Source organism: Leptonotus elevatus, chromosome 12 (assembly GCF_054856555.1).
Source record: "Leptonotus elevatus isolate MCC_2025b chromosome 12, RoL_Lele_1.0, whole genome shotgun sequence".
Classification (NCBI taxonomy): Eukaryota; Metazoa; Chordata; class Actinopteri; order Syngnathiformes; family Syngnathidae; genus Leptonotus; species Leptonotus elevatus.
Window position 1 is genome coordinate 9609777 of NC_141250.1, and position 20714 is coordinate 9630490.

At 41.0% G+C, this 20714-nt stretch overlaps 3 protein-coding genes across 16 annotated transcripts in view; 2 read left to right on the forward strand and 1 right to left on the reverse strand.

Annotated features, from left to right (window-relative positions):
* The window catches only part of mycbp2 (MYC binding protein 2), an 80525-nt gene extending 75214 nt beyond the window's left edge, over positions 1-5311 (forward strand). For all 13 annotated transcript variants that reach the window (XM_086090496.1, XM_086090501.1, XM_086090505.1 and 10 more), the window contains 6 exons: positions 179-367; positions 1813-1920; positions 2001-2210; positions 2274-2381; positions 3992-4157; positions 4356-5311. In XM_086090496.1, coding sequence (XP_085946622.1) covers positions 179-367; positions 1813-1920; positions 2001-2210; positions 2274-2381; positions 3992-4157; positions 4356-4471 — 897 coding nt within the window. In that variant the 3' untranslated portion in view covers positions 4472-5311. The remainder of the gene's footprint in view (positions 1-178; positions 368-1812; positions 1921-2000; positions 2211-2273; positions 2382-3991; positions 4158-4355) is intronic.
* A 1466-nt stretch (positions 5312-6777) lies between these two features.
* Positions 6778-15455, forward strand: fbxl3a (F-box and leucine-rich repeat protein 3a). Of its 2 annotated transcripts, XM_086091384.1 has the most exons (6): positions 6778-7036; positions 9787-10159; positions 10261-10383; positions 11249-11420; positions 12630-12763; positions 12875-15455. In XM_086091384.1, exons 2-6 carry the CDS (start codon positions 9788-9790, stop codon positions 13268-13270), a joined length of 1197 nt encoding a protein of 398 aa, XP_085947510.1. In that variant the 5' UTR covers positions 6778-7036; position 9787; the 3' UTR covers positions 13271-15455. The 2 variants fall into 2 exon arrangements, with proteins under 2 accessions (XP_085947510.1, XP_085947509.1); XM_086091383.1 differs by having other exon boundaries at positions 12630-15455.
* A 3-nt stretch (positions 15456-15458) lies between these two features.
* On the reverse strand, positions 15459-19920 carry cln5 (CLN5 lysosomal BMP synthase). The gene is made up of 4 exons (XM_086091385.1): positions 19720-19920; positions 16612-16786; positions 16299-16524; positions 15459-16186 (listed from the first exon to the last, which is right to left on the reverse strand). The coding sequence occupies exons 1-4, from the start codon at positions 19809-19811 to the stop codon at positions 15687-15689; spliced, it is 993 nt and encodes a 330-aa protein (XP_085947511.1). The 5' UTR covers positions 19812-19920; the 3' UTR covers positions 15459-15686.
* Between the last annotated feature and the right edge of the window lie 794 nt (positions 19921-20714).

Below are 20714 nucleotides of genomic sequence, written 5' to 3' on the forward strand. Positions count from 1 at the left end.
ATGCAGAGGACATGGTTAGATGGAGGCAACTGATTCGCTGTGGCGACCCCTGAAGGGAAAAGCCGAAAGGAGAAGAAGAAGAAGATGTGTTGTACCTTGTTCCCCCTCCTTCAGGAAGCAGAATTTACATTCAAAAACATGTAATTTTTCACTTCTCATTTCCTTTTTCCTCCCACAGGAATACTCCAAACTGGCGTGCAGCAAGACGCACCCATGCGGGCACCCGTGTGGCGGCGTCAAGAACGAGGAGTCGTGCCTCCCGTGCTTGCACGGCTGCGACAAGAACACGGGCTGCTTGAAGCAAGACGCCGATGACATGTGCATGATCTGCTTCACCGAGGCGCTCTCTGCCGCTCCCGCTGTACAGGTATGTCCTGCTGCATGGGTTCCATCAAGGAAATCACAGAATGAGAGTGCAATAATTATACTTACTACCTTTTTTTCTGATGAGAAAATGAAAATATCTATTTGTAAGGTGAAGTTTTGTTTTTTTGTTAGATGATGTACCAGGTGATTAATTTAAACACGGCGTCTACAGTATTAGACTGGAGACCTTTTTTAAACAAAGTGTTAACTTCTAAGCTCTTGTGAGCTATTTTTTTTTGTTATTGTTGTTTGACACAAAATATAGAATATGGCTACCATTGTTTATTTTAACAAAAATTTTCAAATAAAGGTGTCCCCTAATCTGCAGTTGTGTAAATAAATTACCCCAGCCACTGTATAAAAAAAAATATTTAAAATGTATTTTTAAATGAATAACCGTTTACAAATTAAGACCTCTTGTCTAATAACAACAAGACAAGCTTTACAGCTGTGTAAAGAAGTGACCCATCTGCTAAAAGGGCAAATTTTTTATTAAAAATATATATAATAAAATGCATATGTACAAATAAAGGCCTCCTCTTCAATAAATGCACGTTCTGCAGCTGTGTAAACGTGACCCTTAATAAAAATAAAATAAAAACTTAGAAAACATGTTTTGTTAGCCTAATAACACAATTGCCCAAGTCATATTTAAAGGTTTTTTGAAAACAAGAAAAAACAAACAAACATGCTTTTTTATTAATTTAGTAAAACTAAGTCTAAAATGACCTTGGCAATTATGGTGCTAACAATTTGTATAAATAAGACTTAAACATGTACTCACTGCAGTTTAAGGTTTTTGGGAAAACAAGAAAAAAAAACGTGCTTTTTATTTATTTGGTAACACTAACCCCGGGATTACACCGCATGCGTGTGCGTTGTGTCTCCGCTCCGCTCCGTCGGCGCAGCCGATTTGTTTCCATTCTATCAGCTTGTTCAAATTACACCGGCTGCGTCGTGTCTGAGGCTGCCGCACAGATAGACCTATTTTCTATTTTTGCCGGACGACGCATCCGTCAAATGGCAAACAAGCACAGAACACATCAAACGGGACAGGAAGACTTTGTGTGTTTGTCGTTGTTTTTAATGCCACATTATCGCGCGCGATCACACGAGACACGGCGGAAAGTTGTCGGTCGACGGAGCTGCTGGACCGCAGCTGTGCGCAGCCGGTGAGTTTTGTCCATGTAACTGACGTGTCCGGAGCACGCAGTCAAGACGCAGCGGAGCGGAGACGCACACGCATGCGGTGTAATCAATCCCGGAGTAAGTCTAAAATGACCTTGGCAATGATGCTAACATTTTGTACAAATAAGGTCACCTCTGTAATAAGCGTACTTGCTACAGTTGTGTAAAAAAAAAAAGAAGGGAAAAAAGCCAAGTAAAATACAGTTTTTTTAACAACTGCTTTCTCATGATGTTTTTTTTATTTTTTTTTATCCCCAGCTGGACTGCACTCACGTGTTCCACCTTCAGTGCACCCGGCGTGTTCTGGATAACCGCTGGCTTGGGCCTCGCATCACCTTTGGCTTCATGTTGTGTCCAATTTGCAAGGTAAGGTGACCTGAGCGGATTTTCTCTGTAACAAAGAACCATTTAATCCCATTGTTTGCCTTCATCTCGTGCGAAACCAGAACAAGATCAACCACTCAGTGATCAAAGACCTGCTGGACCCCATCAAGGAGCTCTATGAGGACGTGAGGCGGAAGGCGCTGATGAGGCTAGAGTACGAGGGTCTACACAAGAGCGAGGCCATAACCACGCCAGGCGCGCGCTTCCACAACGACCCGGCGGGCTTTGCCATGAACAGATACGCCTACTATGTCTGCTACAAGTGCAAGAAGGTGCCCTTTAAACTGAACAGCATTTTACATGGTGGCAATGTGAGCTAATGTGTTTATTTTCAGGCCTATTTTGGGGGAGAGGCCCGCTGCGACGCCGAGGCGGGGCAAGGTGACGACTATGACCCCAGCGAGCTGATTTGTGGAGCCTGCTCTGATGTCTCCAGGGCTCAGGTAGGTAAACGATATAGCCAGTACGCCAGGTTGTCAACAAGTGAATGGGATAACTTAAACTTAAACTTAAACTTAAACTTAAACTTCAAGTTGGGATGCAAAGGGGCCTAAAGCCTTGTTTCCACCGACGGTATCTACCCTACTCTAGTCTACTCTACTCTGCAAAAGCCCCGTCTCCACCAACAAATCTACCCGCTCTACTCTACTCGCTTTTTCTGGTACCTACTCCTTTGCTGTTCTACAAAAAAAAGTAGCCCAGTTCCAAAATGTGACGTAATTATTTTGGAGGCCAACGATTGGTTCGAGACATGTCGTCATCAATGTGCAGCTGCGCAAACCACCGCCCCGGGAAAACAGCTGCCATTAACGATGAAGAGAGGACAACAATGGCTTCCAAACAGATTAATGCTTGGACTTTTGAGGAGGTGCAAACCTTTTTTAACATCATTGAATGCAGTCTTCATTCGATGCCTTCAGGCTGAAATAAACGGGCACAAACCATTGTTTGCGCTCTCCATTGTTTTTGCCTGTGTGTGCTCTGCACGCGAACTGCGGTCACTATAGCATGGCTTCACTGAAGAGGTGAGGAGGGGCTCCCGGGTGGTTGCCGTGGCACGAGAGACGCACTGCTTTTTGGTGTAGAGCAGAGCATAGTATGGTATATACCATCGGTGGAAACAAGGCTTATATGTTCTAGTACATTTCTGCTTTTTCTTCGGCAAACGCTCTATAGTAAAGCTCAGTTTAGCAAGCATCAAAATGTTAAATCTGCATGTTTTTGCTTTCCTTTGGCTTTTTTTCTTTTTTTCACAAAACATCCTGTGATTTTCATTTTTCCCTTCCTGTTTTCATTCGGCAGTTAATATTTAATTTGACCTTTTAATGGTAAATATACAGTGTAGTTGTGAACATTTCCAGAAAACTATCCATGGCAAGTTAAGCCACTTAAACTTTGACAACATGGCCATTTCTAGGAATTTACAGGAAATTATTTAGGTCTGAGTTTTCTCATGAATAACACATTTTTCTTAGACTTTCTTGCAACATTTATTCCAAAAAATGGACTTTGTGTCTTGGGGAAAAAAGACAAACAAAAATATGCTTTAGTGGGTGAAAAAAGTGTCAGTGTAAATTTATAATATTATGCACAGTTTGAACATTAAATGTAGGAAGATTAAAAACAGTATGAATGAGCACTAGAGGGAGCCCACACTAACCTCACCTTGAGAATCATCGGTTAATGAGCGTCCCTCGTCACTGATATACTTCAATCTCCTTAATTAAAGCTGCAACAATTTGCCCCAAAATCTCTTTACAAATAGCCTTTTTATTTGACCATTGATGACTAGGGAACTCCTGCAAGCCTTTGGCCAATAGTTATCAGACTGGATTGGGGTTCGAATTTCCTGCTATCTGTCTGCGGATGTGACGTCATCTGCACGTTGTGTACGTGAAGGGAAAATGCTGTTTCATTTTACAGCCACAGGTGGCAGTAGTGATTCGAAATTCAATTTTCGGCGTTCAGTAGCTTTAAAATAACATTGGGTATTTCTTTAGCTGTGTGGAAATGTTGAAGATGCCGAGCTGTGTTTTGGATGTCCTCCCACCAGATGTGCTCTAAGCACGGCACGGACTTTCTGGAGTACAAATGTCGCTACTGCTGCTCGGTGGCCGTCTTCTTCTGCTTCGGCACCACGCACTTCTGTAACGCCTGCCACGACGACTTCCAGAGGATGACCAGCGTGCCCAAGGAAGAGTTGCCGCATTGCCCCGCGGGTATGTTCGGAACTCTTCTTCTTGTGATGTTCAGAAAAAACGTGGAAATTATTAAGTCGGGTCAACTAATAACGTTTATTTATCTTACAACGCATGCCATTCATAATCTTGAAATGTTGTATTTCTGGAGCATCGTACACCGAGGGCACCTTGTACTGTATATTTGAGGTTGTATCACTCTGCTCATCTTTGCCGCAGGACCCAAAGGCAAGCAGCTGGAGGGCACCGAATGTCCCCTTCATGTGGTCCACCCGCCAACGGGGGAGGAGTTTGCTTTGGGCTGCGGCGTGTGCAGGAACGCACACACCTTCTAACCAAGAGTGCCGCAGTTGGGAACTGTTGTTGTCCACTGTGATCTCTGGCCTGCTGGTTGGCTGCTGAAGCGCATTCAGCATGTTAAGCTTGGCTCCTCCCTGCAGGAAACGTGTGCAGATTCCCGGGCTAGCCAAGAGCCCTCAGGTCTGCTGTTCTACCAACCCAGTCAGTATCCAGACTCCGTTTCGGATTCTTTGGGATACCTGCGTGGAAAAGATGAACAACGATAACAATATATATATATATATATATATATATATATATATATATATATATATATATATATATATATATATATATACACACACATAACGAAAGAAGAAAATAAGCTGTGGCGTGTTTGCATGCGGCCGTCGTATTCCCTCGGCTTCTCTCCACGTTGCACACCTCCTGATCACCCAAATGAAAGACGTTTGTCTGGGTTATTTAAAGAAGAAAAAAAAGGAGCAGGCCGTATTTCCAGCTTCCTAATTATTATACATTCAAAATGTTGTTGTATGTAAAACACTTTTCGTAATCTTGTACAGTATTCTCCAACTGTCAAGTGCATAAAAAAGGTTGTCTGATAAGACTGTTAAAAGAATATTGTTTGGAAGGAAAATAGTGTACAATTTATCTAATCTTGTATATAATGCTACTATTCAAATTAGCTGTATTCCGAAAGTTGCTACTTTTCACTTCACTTTTCTTTGGTATATTCTGGGTTATGTTTTGAGCCAGAACTTTTAATGAAGTGCAATACTGGGCGTGCCTCCTGTTTTGCAGCTGTAAAAAAAACAAAAACAAAAAAAACCTATGGAATGTATGTCAATAAAGCCACTGTACATTTTTATACAGTTGACGGCCTTGCTCTTGTAATTGTTACGTCTCCTGTTATCGAGGATAAGAAGGAATAATGGTGGATGTCCATCCTATTAATTTACCAAATCTTTTACGTTATAAAAAACTAACAAACTTCCGTGAGAATGACAACGGAGCAGCGATGGAGTTGAATAGTAATAAACCAGGTTGTCTGTTTGGTAAAATGTATTTACACATAGTCTTTTGTAAGGAGGCGTTAAATGACTTGTTGATATATTTTATATCACATCTAAGCAGGTCCAAATCTGTGCTTTTTGGACTATGTGAATTTGATAAGTAATCAAATCAAAAACTGACATAAAAATGTTTCAATTAAAACAGTTCCCAATGTTGCTGCCCAACAAAAAGCATGTGTATCTTAAATTGTTTTTAGGCCTACTTTATTTTTATATAGTTAACCAAGAAAAATGTTTGTGTGAAAAACAAACAAAAACTCACAAAATCTGTGATCACATCACATGCTTTTTGTTGGATAGCAGTGGGCCAAAAGTATGTATACTGTACACTTAGAAAACAATATTTATTATAACATTTTATTACTTTCAGAAATGTCCTCCAACTTTGCAACATTCCTCAAACCTTTCCAAAACACTGACACAGCACCAGGAATTCCCATCAAATTTCAATAAATGAATACGATATGCATTGAGGTTGTTAAAAAAAAAATTATAAGGCAAGTGCTAGAGTTACACTGTTCTATGGATGTGGTGTTTAAAAGTTAGTTTTCAAGACAGGAAAAGCGTTTGATAGTCTCGCCCAACCCTGAGAGAGAGAAAAAATCTTGGGGCTGTCCCTTGTTGCTGCTGCTGTTGTTTTTCCTCATCATTTTACATGTCGGGAAAATTGTTTCTCTCGCATGTAAAACTCACATGTCATCCACTTATCAAAAATGTCAACTTGTCAAAGCATATTGTATTTCTCTGAATAATGCTCCTGTTTGGACACATTTAAAGTCTAGCTTCCAAAGTGTCAACGACTGCATGTAGTATGCATGCACAATTGCGCATATTGCTTGGAACGCCAAGATGCTGGAGTGCAAATGAACTGTGTAATAGTGCAAGAGTTAATGCATTTCAGGCCCTGTTGAGGAATCTGATGTATAGATTTATATGCCGTTTGAATGCTTCTCAGAATTCCAGCATTGTGCTGCTGTTGAAGCCTTGTTTTAGCGCTGTAAGAAGCTAGTCACCAGTCATGTGGAAACACTGGCATGGTTACCTTTTTTTAATTTGACATTTTTTATTGTATTGTGTACAGTATTGTATAACCATCTATAAATTAAACAAATTTGCTTTATGTGTAAAATGCTAAACTGATAGTAAACCAAGTACCAACACGTAAAATTCCAAATTAGGCGTGAATTGTATTAATTGTATTAATTAGAGACTCGTCTTCGCTCGTGCGTTTTACCGCCCGCCATTTTGCTTCGATCCCACAATGCATCGCGGCCTTGAAAACAACACTTCGCCATTTCAGACTCAGGGGGGCTGCGAGGGAATTAGGTCAGCCCAAGCCGAGGCGCCACTGTGGGACTTTCTCGGTCGTAAACTCAATTTAGTTGTATTTTACCGCTTGTGAAAGGTCTTGCGAACAATGCTTGCTATTTTCTTGGCCCTAATGATCTTTTCCAGCGTGGGCCCGGGCTGAGCTGTTATCTCGGTTGTTGGATTTTCCTGCTACCAAGCTAGCTGAGTGTAAACAAGGTGGGTACGCTTCGCGGGAAGTCGGCTATAAAACATTTACAATATGCTTGAATAATCAACACTTTGGTAAATTATGTAAACCCTTAGTTGTTTAGTGCACGTAAACCCGGAGTCAATTTACATATAGTTTACCACCGCGTTGCCATTACGTTAGCAAACTTAACGTTAGCTCATGTAACTGTCCATTGGTTTCGTCGCCTCTACGCACAATTATTTCTTTCTGAATTTGCATATTTAAAGCTTACATTTTATACAAGCTCTGCTTAAAAAAAAAAAAACTACCACATGATTTTTCACTTGTTAGTCAAACTCGCGCATTTCACGTACATTGCATTTTAACATTTGAGGATACGCAGTGGTTTATTTGCGGTGATTGACAACTCGCCACCTAGCATTATTTTGCCGTGATTTCGCGCCGGTAAATATGTACCAGCTTGTGCGTAGTGGGTAAAGCGGTCGTCCCGAAGATGCTGTGTCACGGGTTAAAATACGGCACTGCTCTCTACCTAATACTTATCTATCTACTTATTTATTATGATTACAATTTCTTGCAGCCAGTCGGAAGTTGTAAATGAGCCATTTTGTTTCACGGTTTTTTTAATTGTAATTTTGCCGCGAATCGCGCGAGAACAACGCCAATATTTGCCACATTTGACTGTTAATGCTGTCGTCATGCAGTTGGGTTTGCTCTGCGTTGATGAATTTTCCACAATTAAAGAAGTAGCAGCGTTTGCTGCTTTTGAATAGACAGTGTAACAATACTAACTACCCTGCGCTGAGGGTTAGGGTTAGTCGAGCAATGCTGATAATAGATTATCTTCGGTGGCAAAATGAAAATTTAGTGAAAAGAGACAGAAGGGTGGGGGGAGCGAGGCAGGAACAACTCAGCGGATGACTCAAAACAAAATAGCCGATTCACGCCAGGCCAGAATAGCTGTTAAACAGCAAAATAGCACTAACAGGAGACTTGTCGGTCACTGCAAAATAACCACTGCCTTAAGGATATACGTCTAAATATACGTTTCTTCTAAAAACAACAACATAAATTTACATTATACCATGGTTAGAAATGTTGAAAATAAGCTTTATTTGTTGCTTTAGTAGCCCTGGATATATTCACCAGTCACCATTTTGCTGCAACACTTCATTTTTTCAAGTAGGTCATTCTCCTTTAGCATTTAATGATACATGGTTCAAAAAGACATCAATAAACACACATTCACTTGCAATTTTATGCACCATAGTCTCCAATTTGCTGCAACACTCTATTTTTCTGGATGCCCTCAGTTTTGTTGTGGATAATATTGGAACAATTTATATTGTGTGATACATATCTAGAAATTATAACAATATACATTCATTCTAATTTTAATATGATCTATTCCTGTGAACAAACGCTCACCAAGTTAAAAGGCTAGTTCGGGTTTTTGGACATGAATCTGTATGGCATCCTCACCTTGTGTTGTGTGCTATCAGCACTGACTTACCGCTGACAGCGTCCTGTGATCCGAGACCCGGTCCGGTTTTGGTCGAGACGAAAGTAGTCCTGCAAGTTGGCTGAGGTCACGAAAACATAGCGGGTTTTTTTCTTTAAAAAAAACAAACAATTTGTGTTCAAAAGAGTGATAAATTTGCATCACAAAACTGCACATTAAAAAAAACTCAGACTCCGTTACCGCCGGGCACTATTTTTCTGTTCGTATCACTGCGCGGCGCACTGCATATCCAGCTGACAGACGCACGTTCCACCGTAATTATAACTTTGAAAACTCATGCTAACATGTCTGACTACGACGACAATGTCTAGCACTGAGCCAAGGGGGTATCTTTATGAGCCCAAATATACTGATGCCGATATTCGCCGGATGGAATTGGAACGGGCAGAAAGAGAGAGCGAGGGCGAGGAGGGATAGAGAAGTGGTACAACTTGATCAGCTGTAGCCCTGAGAGAGCGGGTGACTCACTGACAAATGGGGTGGACTTGTTTGAAGTGCTCGGAAAGCGGTGAAAAGTGTGTGGATATTCAAGGACATTTTTATTGGTACAGCCCGGGAAATCACATTTGCACCATTTTTACATATAGAACAATATAATATAGTCAAGTGTGACATGTCACAAGAATGCTGCCAGCAGACGTGGTTGGTAATCTCACCATTTTATTTGTCTTCACACAACTGACTACTGTTGGCCGCAGCCAATGCCGAACACAAGAAACGCCGCGCAGTGATACGAACAGAAAAATAGAACCCGGCGGTAATGGAGTCTGACTTTTTTCTAATGTGCAATTTTGTGATGCAAATTATCACTCTTGAGCACAAATAGTTTTATAGAAGAAAGACTCTTTATTTCCGTGACCCCAGCCAACTTGCTGGACTACTTTTGTCTCGACCAAAACAGGACCAGATCTCTGGTCACAGGACGCTGTCAGCGGCAAGTCAGTGCTGATTACACACCACTTTAGGTGAGGATCCCATACAAATTCATGTCCAAAAATCCGAACTATCCCTTTAAGCCTGTTCTATGCCTTAGCTGTGGAGCTGCAGTATTATGTTTTGCCGTCTGCATCCATCCACCTTGCTTAAGTCTCTTGCTACCCATCTCCATATTGTCCACTTTGCTGCAGCTGTCTGGATGCCCTCAGTCACCATTTGGTTGAAATATTGGAGAGCTTTGTTCTCCTCTATTGTGAATGTTTATTAGCATGCCCAATTGGGCTAATTTGCAGTGTACATGTAACTGTCACGTTTCAGGATGAAGAGGATAAAAGGCACCAAGGAGGATGGCAACGTCTCCCCTAGTAAGAGTCCACCTGAGGCTCGTAAGAAAATTTGGAAACAGTCGAGCCTGGCGTCAGAAGACGACGGCTTGCTGGACGCCAATTGGGATCGTCTGCCCCAGGAGCTTTTGCTGCACATCTTTCAGTACCTCCCGCTACTGGATCGGGCCTTCGCCTCACAGGTGTGCCGCGGGTGGAACCAGGCGTTCCACATGCCCGAGCTGTGGCGCTGCTTCGAGTTTGAGCTCAACCAGCCGGCCAGCTCTTACCTGAAAGCCACACACCCGGACCTGATCAAGCAGATCATCAAGCGGCACTCCAACCACTTGCAATATGTCAGCTTCAAGGTGCGAGCGCTGTTGGGCATGGGTTAAAATATTTATAAGGCCTTAAGGAGAAAAAACATAACTGGGTTTTAACGTCTCTTTTTTTATGTGGTGTTTGTCAGGTGGACAGCAGCACTGAGTCTGCAGAGGCAGCCTGTGACATTCTTTCACAGTTGGTGAACTGCTCACTCAAGACGTTAGGGCTCATCTCAACAGCTAGGCCCAGTTTCATGGAGGTCCCAAAGGTATAATTAACACATACACATCCATTGTCTACTATTTGAAAGGATGTTTGTTTTGAGTTTTGCAGAAGGGAGAATGATGTTCAACTTGCTTGAACGTGAGACTCTTAATTTAGCAGTAGTCATGGGCAAAAATATGAACATTAAGTAAAAACATTCATGTTAGTTTCCAAAGGTTTGGTGCCTTGAAAATTATTATTAGTCATATTTGCATCAAGTATTGAGGAAATTTAGAGAAAATTTGCTTGTTCTATTCTGAACAAAATATTGAAATTTGGCACTTCCACATAATTGAATTCAGTTTTTATTTTTAATATAATAATTAGTATAGTGTCACAACTTTTTGGGAATTGGATTTGTAATTTTTTTGCCGAAACTTGTACTCCTTGTGTTATAAGGACTCTCTCTAATTTCAAACAGCTTCTGAGTACTGTGGTAGAGTAGATTGTTGTGTATTTTACTTACATGATTTAGTATTTTCCATATTTCTTGTGTGTTGCTTTTATTCTGCTCTAGTAATGCATGGTAATAATCTTTCTTACTTGTTCGTATAATATTCAATAGTTTATTTTGTAGGTCTGCGCATTTTCACCGTAGAGACAGTAAATACCATGAAAACGCTGCGGGAAAAAATCAACATTTTCAAGTTCAGTGGATGGCAATGTAAGATGGCCGCCGGTGGCTTTACTTCTCGCTGTGGTGAACAAGTGGCATTGTGAGTCCATTCATATATAAGTCTGTGGATGTTGCTCACCGTAGTCCAAGGAACGCTCTGTTTTTAACACGTGTGCTGGCTTCCATTTTGTGTCAAGCTTTTGGAGCTTGAAATTATTTATAAATAACTTTTTTTTTTGTTTTTCCCCTCCAGTCTCACTTCATCTCAGCACTGACGGTGGTGTTCGTCAACTCCAAGTCGCTGTCGTCGCTGAAAATTGACGACACGCCGGTGGACGACCCCTCGCTGAAGGTGCTGGTGGCCAACAACAGCGACACTCTCAAGCTGCTCAAGATGAGCAGCTGCCCCCATGTTTCGCCCGCAGGTGCGTGACCAAACCCGCACTGCCTCATCTTGTTCAACCTGGCAAAAGTTCTGCCTTTGTAGGAATGTGAAAGCTGCAACAAGTGTGTGTTCACACAGCCGGTGCGGCGCCGTGACAGGAGATGATTAGATGTGTGGGCTGGCGTGTATGAAACAGAAACAATTGCTTCCAACCTGGCTTATAATAGTTATGGAATTTTCATTTTAGTGAGGTTTTATTTTGTTTTGAGTTTTGTTTTTTAAATGTAGTAGTTTTAATAAATTTTTAGGGCGGTTCAGTTGTTTTTTATTAGTTTTAGTTATTTAAAAAATGCTTAGTTTTAGTTGGTTTTAGTATTAGTTTTCTTTTTTCTTTTTCTTTTTTAAATCTGTATTGCTTGTGTGCAATATTTAATAAACACCATGGTAAAATGAAAAAAGTAACGCATTTCTTACCTAGCGTTGCATTTCGAGTTAAAAGAAAATGCAGGCATTGGAACCAAAAGTCAAGCACGCAAAACTGTCACCTAGCAGCGACATCATCTGAAGTTGCTTTTCTATTGGCTGCTGCTAGATGACGTCACTTCTGTGTGACTCAAACTACCTTACTCTACTTAATATCAAAATAAATATACTTAAAATCACCCCAAAGGCTCATGTATTACCGTAAATCAATTACCTAAGACTCAAAGGATATTTCCGCTATAATTATAGTTAGTTTTGTAAACGTAAAATGTAGTTAGATTTCGTTTTTTAAATAACATTGTTGTTGTTGTTTTTTCGTTAACGAAAATGTTTTTAATTTTAGTTTGAATTATTTTGTTAGTTTTCGTTGACTAAAATAACCTTGCTTCCAACATAAAGCGGCTAATGTTGTGTTTTAAATCAGAGAGTCCATGTATTGCCCAAACTTGACACACATAAGGATTATCAAATATTGAACAGATTTAACATTTATGATTGTCAGCTTTGACTTGTTTTCCCCAGCAGATCGGGGAGAAAGAATCAGGGAACCTTTTTTTTTTTTTTTTTTTTTTTTTTTGCCTAACACAAAAATTGTAATTGCACATCCACTACGGTAGGTGGCAGGGGTGCTCATTGTCACAGAGTGTGCGCAAGGCCCCATCAGCTCTCATGTAGAGTTTTTTTGTTGTTGCGCCGAGCATGCACGGTTGCGCGCACGCAGTTTAAGTGCTTGAAAGGTCATTGATAGAAGCGTGTTGTTTGCCAGGGATCTTGTGCGTGGCGGACCAGTGCCACGGTTTGCGGGAGCTGGCGTTGAACTACCACCTGCTGAGCGACGAGCTCCTGTTGGCCCTGTCGTCGGAGAAGCACGTGCATCTGGAGCACCTGCGCATCGACGTGGTGAGCGAGAACCCCGGCCAGCACTTCCACAGCATCAAGAAGAGCAGCTGGGACGCCATGGTGCGCCACTCGCCCAAGTTCAACCTGGTCATGTACTTCTTCCTGTACGAGGACGAGTTCGGGCCCTTCTTCAACGGCGAGACCCCCGTCACGCACCTCTACTTCGGACGCTCCGTCAGCAAGGAAGTGCTGGGCCGCGTGGGCCTGCACTGCCCGCGCCTGGTGGAGCTGGTGGTGTGCGCCAACGGCCTGCGCCCGCTGGACGAGGAGCTGATCCGCATCGCCAAGCGCTGCACGCAGCTGTCGGCCATCGGCCTGGGAGAGTGCGAGGTGTCCTGCAGCGCCTTCGTGGAGTTCGTCAAGATGTGCGGAGGCCGCCTGTCGCAGCTGTCCATCATGGAGGAGGTGCTCATCCCCGACCACAAGTACTCCCTGGATGAGATCCACTGGGAGGTATCCAAGCACCTGGGCCGGGTTTGGTTCCCGGACATGATGCCCACCTGGTAGGAGGAGGATGTCTACTACGGTGGGCCCCCCCCCAAGTCACAAACGGCACTACAAAATGTTCACCCGCAGCCGGGACAAACCCACTAACGCCTCGTCCAACCACAGCTCATTGGGATTCTTTGTTGCCGCGTGTCCGAAGAAAGTGTTTCCAAAAGGAGATCCGCGCACAATTGCACTAGTACTAAAAAGGCCAACACAGCATCAAAGTGGGAGGGGCTTTGCAATGAATTTGCCGCAAAAGGAATCCCAATGGCCAGGACTGAGAGAGAGAAATGTGTAGATATGCCTGTATTTGTCACATGAAGGGTGTACAGTGGCAATCTTCATTTTCTTGCTCGTTCCCATCATTTTGGTTTTTGTGCAGGCAGATTTTTTTCCCTAAGCACCTTACGTCAATACCAAATGATCTTAGTAAACAGAGTGGTGGTAAATAAATGTATAGAAATGTATAACGTAGTCTAGATGGCTTCTAACCCACCAATTGTCGACAGGTCGGCTTTTAGCTGCTCTAACTTGGCCGCGCTTTCGTGGTTGCTCAGGTGCATTTCGTATCAGCGCCTTGTTAGTTTCAACTGTACATTTTGCTTTCCCCCGTTCTCGCCCCCCCCCCCCCCCCCCCCTCCTATAAACCTTGTCCAATTTGGGGTGGCGGTGGAGTTAGAAAATGTAGCAAGTTCAAATGAGTGAAACTTTTTTTTTTTCCTTTTAAGAAGGAAGTCAAAAGCATTTGTATATAAAACGCTGTGTGTTTGATTGCCAATGACATAGAAATGTGTGTATGTCTTTTATTTCACCCTGTCAGGGTTCCTTCGCTGTTGACTGTACCGCATTTCCACTGCACGGTGCTTGCCTTGTTTAATTTTACACTTCCAAAATACCGCTTTGGGCTTTGCAGGCATCACTCAAAACGACCCAAAAAGAAGGAAGGTTTCCTGTGTTTTGTCCAAAGCGGAGCGCTGCGCCAAAGTAGAGACTGAAGGATACAGGTGCATCGTAGTAAACGCGGATATTACAATATTACAAATATGTTAAACATTTAAGTTATTGAGCCCTAGCATATATAGTTTACACTAGAGAAAAGAAGAAGAAAAACAAGGCACGCTACCAAACAAAAATGTCACAAAGTAGGCTACTCTATTTAATGGAATAATGATTTAATCTTAAATGTCACACAGATCATATAGTAGACGAGCTTTTAATTGGTTTACCTGTCACTATATGTCGCTGGCATAGATAGATGAACTAAGATCATTTGTGGTAAATATCGAGTGGTCCAATTTCATGAATTTTTCCAAAGGTATAGCAGAGGATCTGAGATGCACCTATTATAACTGCAGCACCCTAAGCTAAGCTAACACTAGCATGTTTAATGTTTTGATGTTTTCCAACAGTCACCCATGCAATATTGACTCTGTACGCTTGGAAGTTGGAACCTCAGCTCAAGCAAGTGCTGAACCGAGTAGCTGGGTAAGCGTCTTAATTTTAGTTGCCGTGCAGTGGGAAAGGCGAATTAGCAGACGGATCTTTTCAGTTCTGTCGTGGCAAGACAAGATGTAACTTATTGATTGGCATTTTGGGATGTAATGTTTTATTTTCCCTCAATAATGCAATCAACCAGGAAATGGTGGCACACTTTATGTGGGCGCTGGAACAGCTTAAAAAAAAAAGATTACATTTTTTTTATGAAACTGCTATCTATTTGAGATGTATGTTGTTGGGTGGGAAAAAACATTGAAGAGGCATAATAAAAATAAAGATATTTTCTTATTAAAAACTGTTAGAAACATTCAGGACAATCTAATATGCTAAGTAAGGTAAATGAAATCCATTCATTGCTATCAATTCATTTAGAGAAGCGACAAGAAGAATGATAGAGGAGATATTAAGTAACAGTAATGTGCTATGGCGGTACATCAAGAAATGACGTGTGATGATTGGACAGCAGCTCTCATTTGCTGTCGTTTAGTAGTTTACATTCATTTTTATTGGCTCTTATTTGCTAATGTGACAAAAAGTTTGTCTTCTATGCTGTGTCAACTTCATCCACTAAATTGCTTTTGAGTGTTGACTGACTGTCCCGTAAACGTCATCTTTTTTTTTTTTTGCTTTACCGCTCATCTGACTTGAGATTTCAACATGACTTTTGGACATGTGATCTACTGCTAATAAACATTTGTGAATGGGACGCTTTGCTTCAGACATTTCATATTTAATTGTTCTGCATGCTCCTATATATGGCTGGCATGGATACATGAATGAAAAATGTTTTAATAGAAAAAAATAATCCAAATATTTGCCATTAGATCATTTCAACGGTGCCACAGCATCTAGCTGTATTTTGCTTGGACAAGATAAGAAAACCCTGAACTGGTCTGGTCCATCACAACAATCATTTCTTCAAACATAGAAGAATAATTTAGCTTCCAGAAGAAGGCAAAGGCACCTCCTCGTACTGGATGCGCACATAAGGTGTCTTCATGGGCAGCCTCCAGTACTCAAAGTTATAGTAGAAGTAGAAGCTTTTGTCCATCACCACCTTCTTGTAAGCCTCCAGCATGCTCAGGGCGAACTCTGCCAGGGACTGATGGGGTCGGAAATCGTGATAAAAGTCCCGGATGTCCGTCGCCAGGTTCTTGAGCGCCGGCTGGCCGAAGATGGCGCTATCGTTGCCCAGGTAGACGGGCTCCCCGCTATACAAGTAGATCTTGGTGTAGTTGGTCTGGGAGCGGCTGGACAGTTTGGCCCCCAGCGCGCTCAGCTTGCGGTAAGCGCGGTGCACGAACTGCGAGCAGTCGTACGACTCGAACCACATGGTGGCGTCGGGACCCGTGTGCGAAAGCACCGTCCACGTCTCATAGTAGACGCCCGTCGTGTTGTCCTCAACCACCCACTGGGCCAGATTGTTAAACTGATTGCCTGAACACAAAATGACTTGCGCTAATATGTCACCACCCAATATTTATAACACCATGAATCACATTCTCTTAAAGTATCAGACCGCACATTCAATCATTAAAGCTCCTCTTACCGCTGATTTCTGCTATTTTCTCCAAGGTGCCATTTTGTGCCCAGTGGAAATCGTCAATGCCGTCAAAGAAGCACGCAGCGCCCTGGTTGCACCAGAAGGGGGCGAACATTCCTGGCCTTAGATGGGGGAAGGTGCAGTTTCCAAGCTGGAAGAGCTCGTACCACTCCATGGTGTAGTTGGCCCCCGTCTCTGCGCTGCTGAAGCCAACGGCGTCGTGCATGATGTGCTAATAAACAAACCACAAACACGTGTTGTAAACTTTGCTTGTTGTTACACCACTTGGACGCCATTTTTTCTGTCAAATTGGACTCACAAGTTTCCCCAGTATGTCTCCATACTTGAATTCCCACACGGGAGTCTGCAGACGATACACTGAAATGACGTCCGTGTCCCTCACGTAGGGAATGCGACCATCTGGGTCTCCGGTGGGACAAAAGGGGTAAAGAGCTTGACAGTAAGCGTCCACTTGGGGACGGTGGTCGAAGCGTCTGTTGAGCACAGGTTTACATGCCATACTTCAACTTACGCAATAGTCTACATTCTTAACTCATTCACTGCCATTGACGGCTTTAAACGTCAAAAATTCATTTGAACTATTTCTATTAAAAAAAAATTCCACTTTTGTTAACCAGAGTATAAAAACCTAGAAAAAAGATTTTATTGTATTTCATATAAAATTTTTGATTAATCGTGAGTTAACTATAAAAGTCATGTGATTAATTACAATCAAAAAATGTAATTGCCTGACGACTTTATTTTTAACAATCTTTTCTTTTTTAAAATCTTTTTTTCAAAAAAAGAAAAGATTATTAAAAATTTGTTAAAACTTACTATTTCTATTAAATTCTTTTTTCCTTTTTTGTTAACAAGAGTACGAAAACCTAGGAAAAAAATGGTTGCACATTTAGACCAGATATAAAATTTGTGATTAATCACAAGTTACTATTGAAGTCATGTGATTAATTACAATTACAAATTGTAATCGCCTGACGCCCTCATTTTTAATAAATTTTTTTTTTCTTTTTTTAAATAATCTTTTTTCAAAAATGAAAAGATTATTAACAATTATTTTAAAAAAAATAGGGCGTCAGGTGATTACATTTTTTAATAGTAATTAATCACATGACTTCAATAGTTAACTCATGATAAATCACAAATTTTATACCTGGTCTAAATGTACAATATTTTTCCCCCTAGGTTTTCATACTCTTGTTAACAAAAGTGGGAACAAAATGTTAAACTAATAGAAATAGTTCAAATACATTTTTGACATCTATAGCCGTCAATGGTAGTGAATGAATTAAAGAAGAAGTCGATCCAAAAATGTTCTTTACAATAATACGTTCTATGCAGCCCCACTAGTGTGAGCACGGTATTCTGATTAATGTTACCCTAATGGAATATGAATTAATCAGCAAAAGCCACCTGTTTTTATCCATCTCAGGTGGAGGCCATTTTGCCTTTTGCTGTTGACTAAAAATGACATCACAGTCAGATAACGACCAATCACGACTCAGCTTGTGAATGTCACATGACCAAACGCAGAAAACGGTGAGCCGTGATTGGTCATTACCCGAGCCGGACAACTGTGACGTCAGTTTCAGTCAACAGCAAGTGGCAAAATGGCCGCCCCCTGGGATGGATAAAAACTGCTGGTTTTTGCTGCCTAGTTCACGTTCCACAAACGCAATATTAATCAGAGTGATGTGTTTACACAAGTGGAGGAGCATACCATACATTAGTCAAAAATATTTCTTCACAATAATATTTTCTATGCACCCCCAATTTGCTCCCAGTGGACCTGGCAGCGCCCTGTATGGCAGTAGCCGACCACTGGTATTTGAAAGTATGGGTGAATGTGAGACTTTGTAAAGAACTTTAATCCCCCCCCCCCCCAAATAGCCATTTAGCATTTACCCATCTGTCTAGTCTAGACTTTATTGCAGTAATAGCGTACAAAATGATAAATATTCAACTTTGCTCAAGTAAAAATCCTTGTTTTTAAAGTCATATTACTTAACTGCAAAATTAAGACTTATTTTCATATATGTATTGTTAGAGTAGACAATATTAAGTATTGTACTCTTTAGTGTTCAATTAACTGAATGGTGAGATCCTGGTGAAGAAGTCCCTTTGCAAAGGTATCATTATAACAGAAGCTTCTGATGACAACAATTGACGACACTGAAGCCGTGTTCCATCAGATTGTGTGTCGTCCACTCCGGCACATCATTATTTATTGAAAAGTGGGTGAAAAGTCTCCTCCCATCAGCCCACGGTACATTTGTTTACAACTCTGTTCCCATGGGTATAAATACAAGAGAATTCCTCTCTCCTCCCTTCTGCAAGTTCCCATAGCTATAAATCAGATTAGAGAAAAACAATAATAATCAGCCTGTGACTCCCCTCTTCCGACCGGCAGAGACCGGCCACAGACAAAACTCCCTTAAAGATAGCAAATGTACAAACCCGTTGCCCTTCTTCTGAGAGTGAGACAGATAATACAATTCTATTCATTGAGCCATACTGCTATAACTAAATCCAAAACAGCTAAAATATAAATTGAAACTGAAAAACAATGTTAATAACTTAACAGTATCTTTCTATTCTCTGATTTGATTTTACCAAAATGTAATTACTTAGATCCCACAATAATGCATTTTTCCCTTAAAGTAATAATTATAAGTTAACTTCATTCTCTGAAAATTATTACTTGTTTCCAAGTCATGTTTACTTCTTTTATTAGTGACTTTTCTTATTTTTACTTAATTAGTCGCTAAAAATAATTAATTTTCTGTCAGAGTATTGCACCTTTATTGGTGCGCTGTATTCTCTCGAAGAAGAAAAAATACCTAACGATATAACGACTTTATTCTTGCAACATTACACCTTACTTATTTCCTTATTACGATTCATACCACTATTATCTGTAAATCAGAGTTAAAATTGAATTAAACTTTAAATTGAATTATCACATTAAAATTCTAGCTGAGGTTACAATTCCAGAAATTCTGTGAGAATGAACGTGCTTACAAAGAAAACAATGATTGCCATTGAGCCAACACTGCATCCTTGTTTTGTGCAAAAATAGTTTTGGACCAGTTAAACGGGAATGTAGAATAAAACATATAAAGAATACTTCCGTGCCTGTGTCGATCATCGGAGTAAATTTGTATTTATTTATTTATTGTAACAACAGAATTGTCCATACAAGTCTTGTATTACTCTAGTCGCGTACCTAATAATGTGGCCGGTGAGAGTGTAGCAATTTTCCTTCCCCTTTCCAACTTAGTCAACTCCAAATTTCATAAAGCATGCATAAACGTAATTTTAGCACACAATATTATGTTGAAAACTTCACCACGCGGCTCCTGTTTAGTGTCACATGACTTGACGTAAACGCACTTTCGTCTTTTCTTACCTGTACGGCACAGGCCACGTTTGATTCTTGAACGCGTCGACAACGTGAAGAAACAAGACGAAGAAACGGACAAGAATCTCCAAGCGAGACATGTTCGAAGCTCAAAACGTTGACGAAAAGTAGCCACTGTCTCTCATTCCACTCTTGTAAAAGCAAGCAGTGGTTCCGCACTGCTGGTCACGTGGTTTTGTTGACCGTTTCAAGTCACCTGATCATGAACACCAACGGCAGATTCGATACATAATTTAACGAACGAAAGTAAAATAAATACCGTTAAAAAAAACTGGGATGAGGACAAATAGCAATTTAATATACGATGAGTACTTGCATCACTACTAATGATAAATTCAGCTCATATGCTATGGAGTAAGATCACTGTCAAAAAGATTAACTATTCGTATCCGTAATAGTACTAATCCGTATGTTTTCAATGTGTCCATGTGAGTACAAATCAAACTTGTGAGGGTTTGAATTTCTTTCTTGTGACTACGAATCTAAATAATCATGAACACCAACTCTATAGAATCGAACCCTGCACTTCAGAACCGCGCGTTTTTTTCTCGAACGAGCCTGGCTCGGATACACCCCTCTCCTCTCTCTGCGCTCATGACATGCGCAGTACACAAAACACTTCAGCGTGCACAATTAAAATACAAAACCAAAAGTAATAATTCACAAAACAAATATAAGTAAATTGCAAGTAAATAAAAAAACATACAAATACGTTGCAAACAACGTGTTACACTACGATAATGGCCACACATTGTTGTAAAGAAAATAAAAATAAACCGTACGCACTCCAGCCATCGATAAATACAGTATGTGTCAAAATATTTTCTATTCGTATAAGATATGCTTGGGTACAGAACTGCTTAAAAAACGAAAATAAACACAACGTGCACCTGTCCTGTACCTTTCGCAATGTCTGTTTCATTTCGTGTGTGTGAACATCATTGACCAACGTGGTTGCTGTAGTTAGCGATCCAAGATGGCCG

Bases quoted from the DNA above. Each gene is read 5' to 3' on its own strand.
- cln5 (XM_086091385.1), bottom strand. From the start codon at position 19,811: ATGTCTCGCTTGGAGATTCTTGTCCGTTTCTTCGTCTTGTTTCTTCAC. The intron at 16,787-19,719 runs GTAAGAAAAGAC...TGTGCTCAACAG, and splicing joins ACGTGGCCTGTGCCGTACAG to ACGCTTCGACCACCGTCCCC. The intron at 16,187-16,298 runs GTAAGAGGAGCT...TTTTGTGTTCAG, and splicing joins GAAAATAGCAGAAATCAGCG to GCAATCAGTTTAACAATCTG.
- fbxl3a (XM_086091383.1), top strand. From the start codon at position 9,788: ATGAAGAGGATAAAAGGCACCAAGGAGGATGGCAACGTCTCCCCTAGT. The intron at 10,160-10,260 runs GTGCGAGCGCTG...GGTGTTTGTCAG, and splicing joins TGCAATATGTCAGCTTCAAG to GTGGACAGCAGCACTGAGTC. The intron at 10,384-11,248 runs GTATAATTAACA...TTTCCCCTCCAG, and splicing joins GTTTCATGGAGGTCCCAAAG to TCTCACTTCATCTCAGCACT.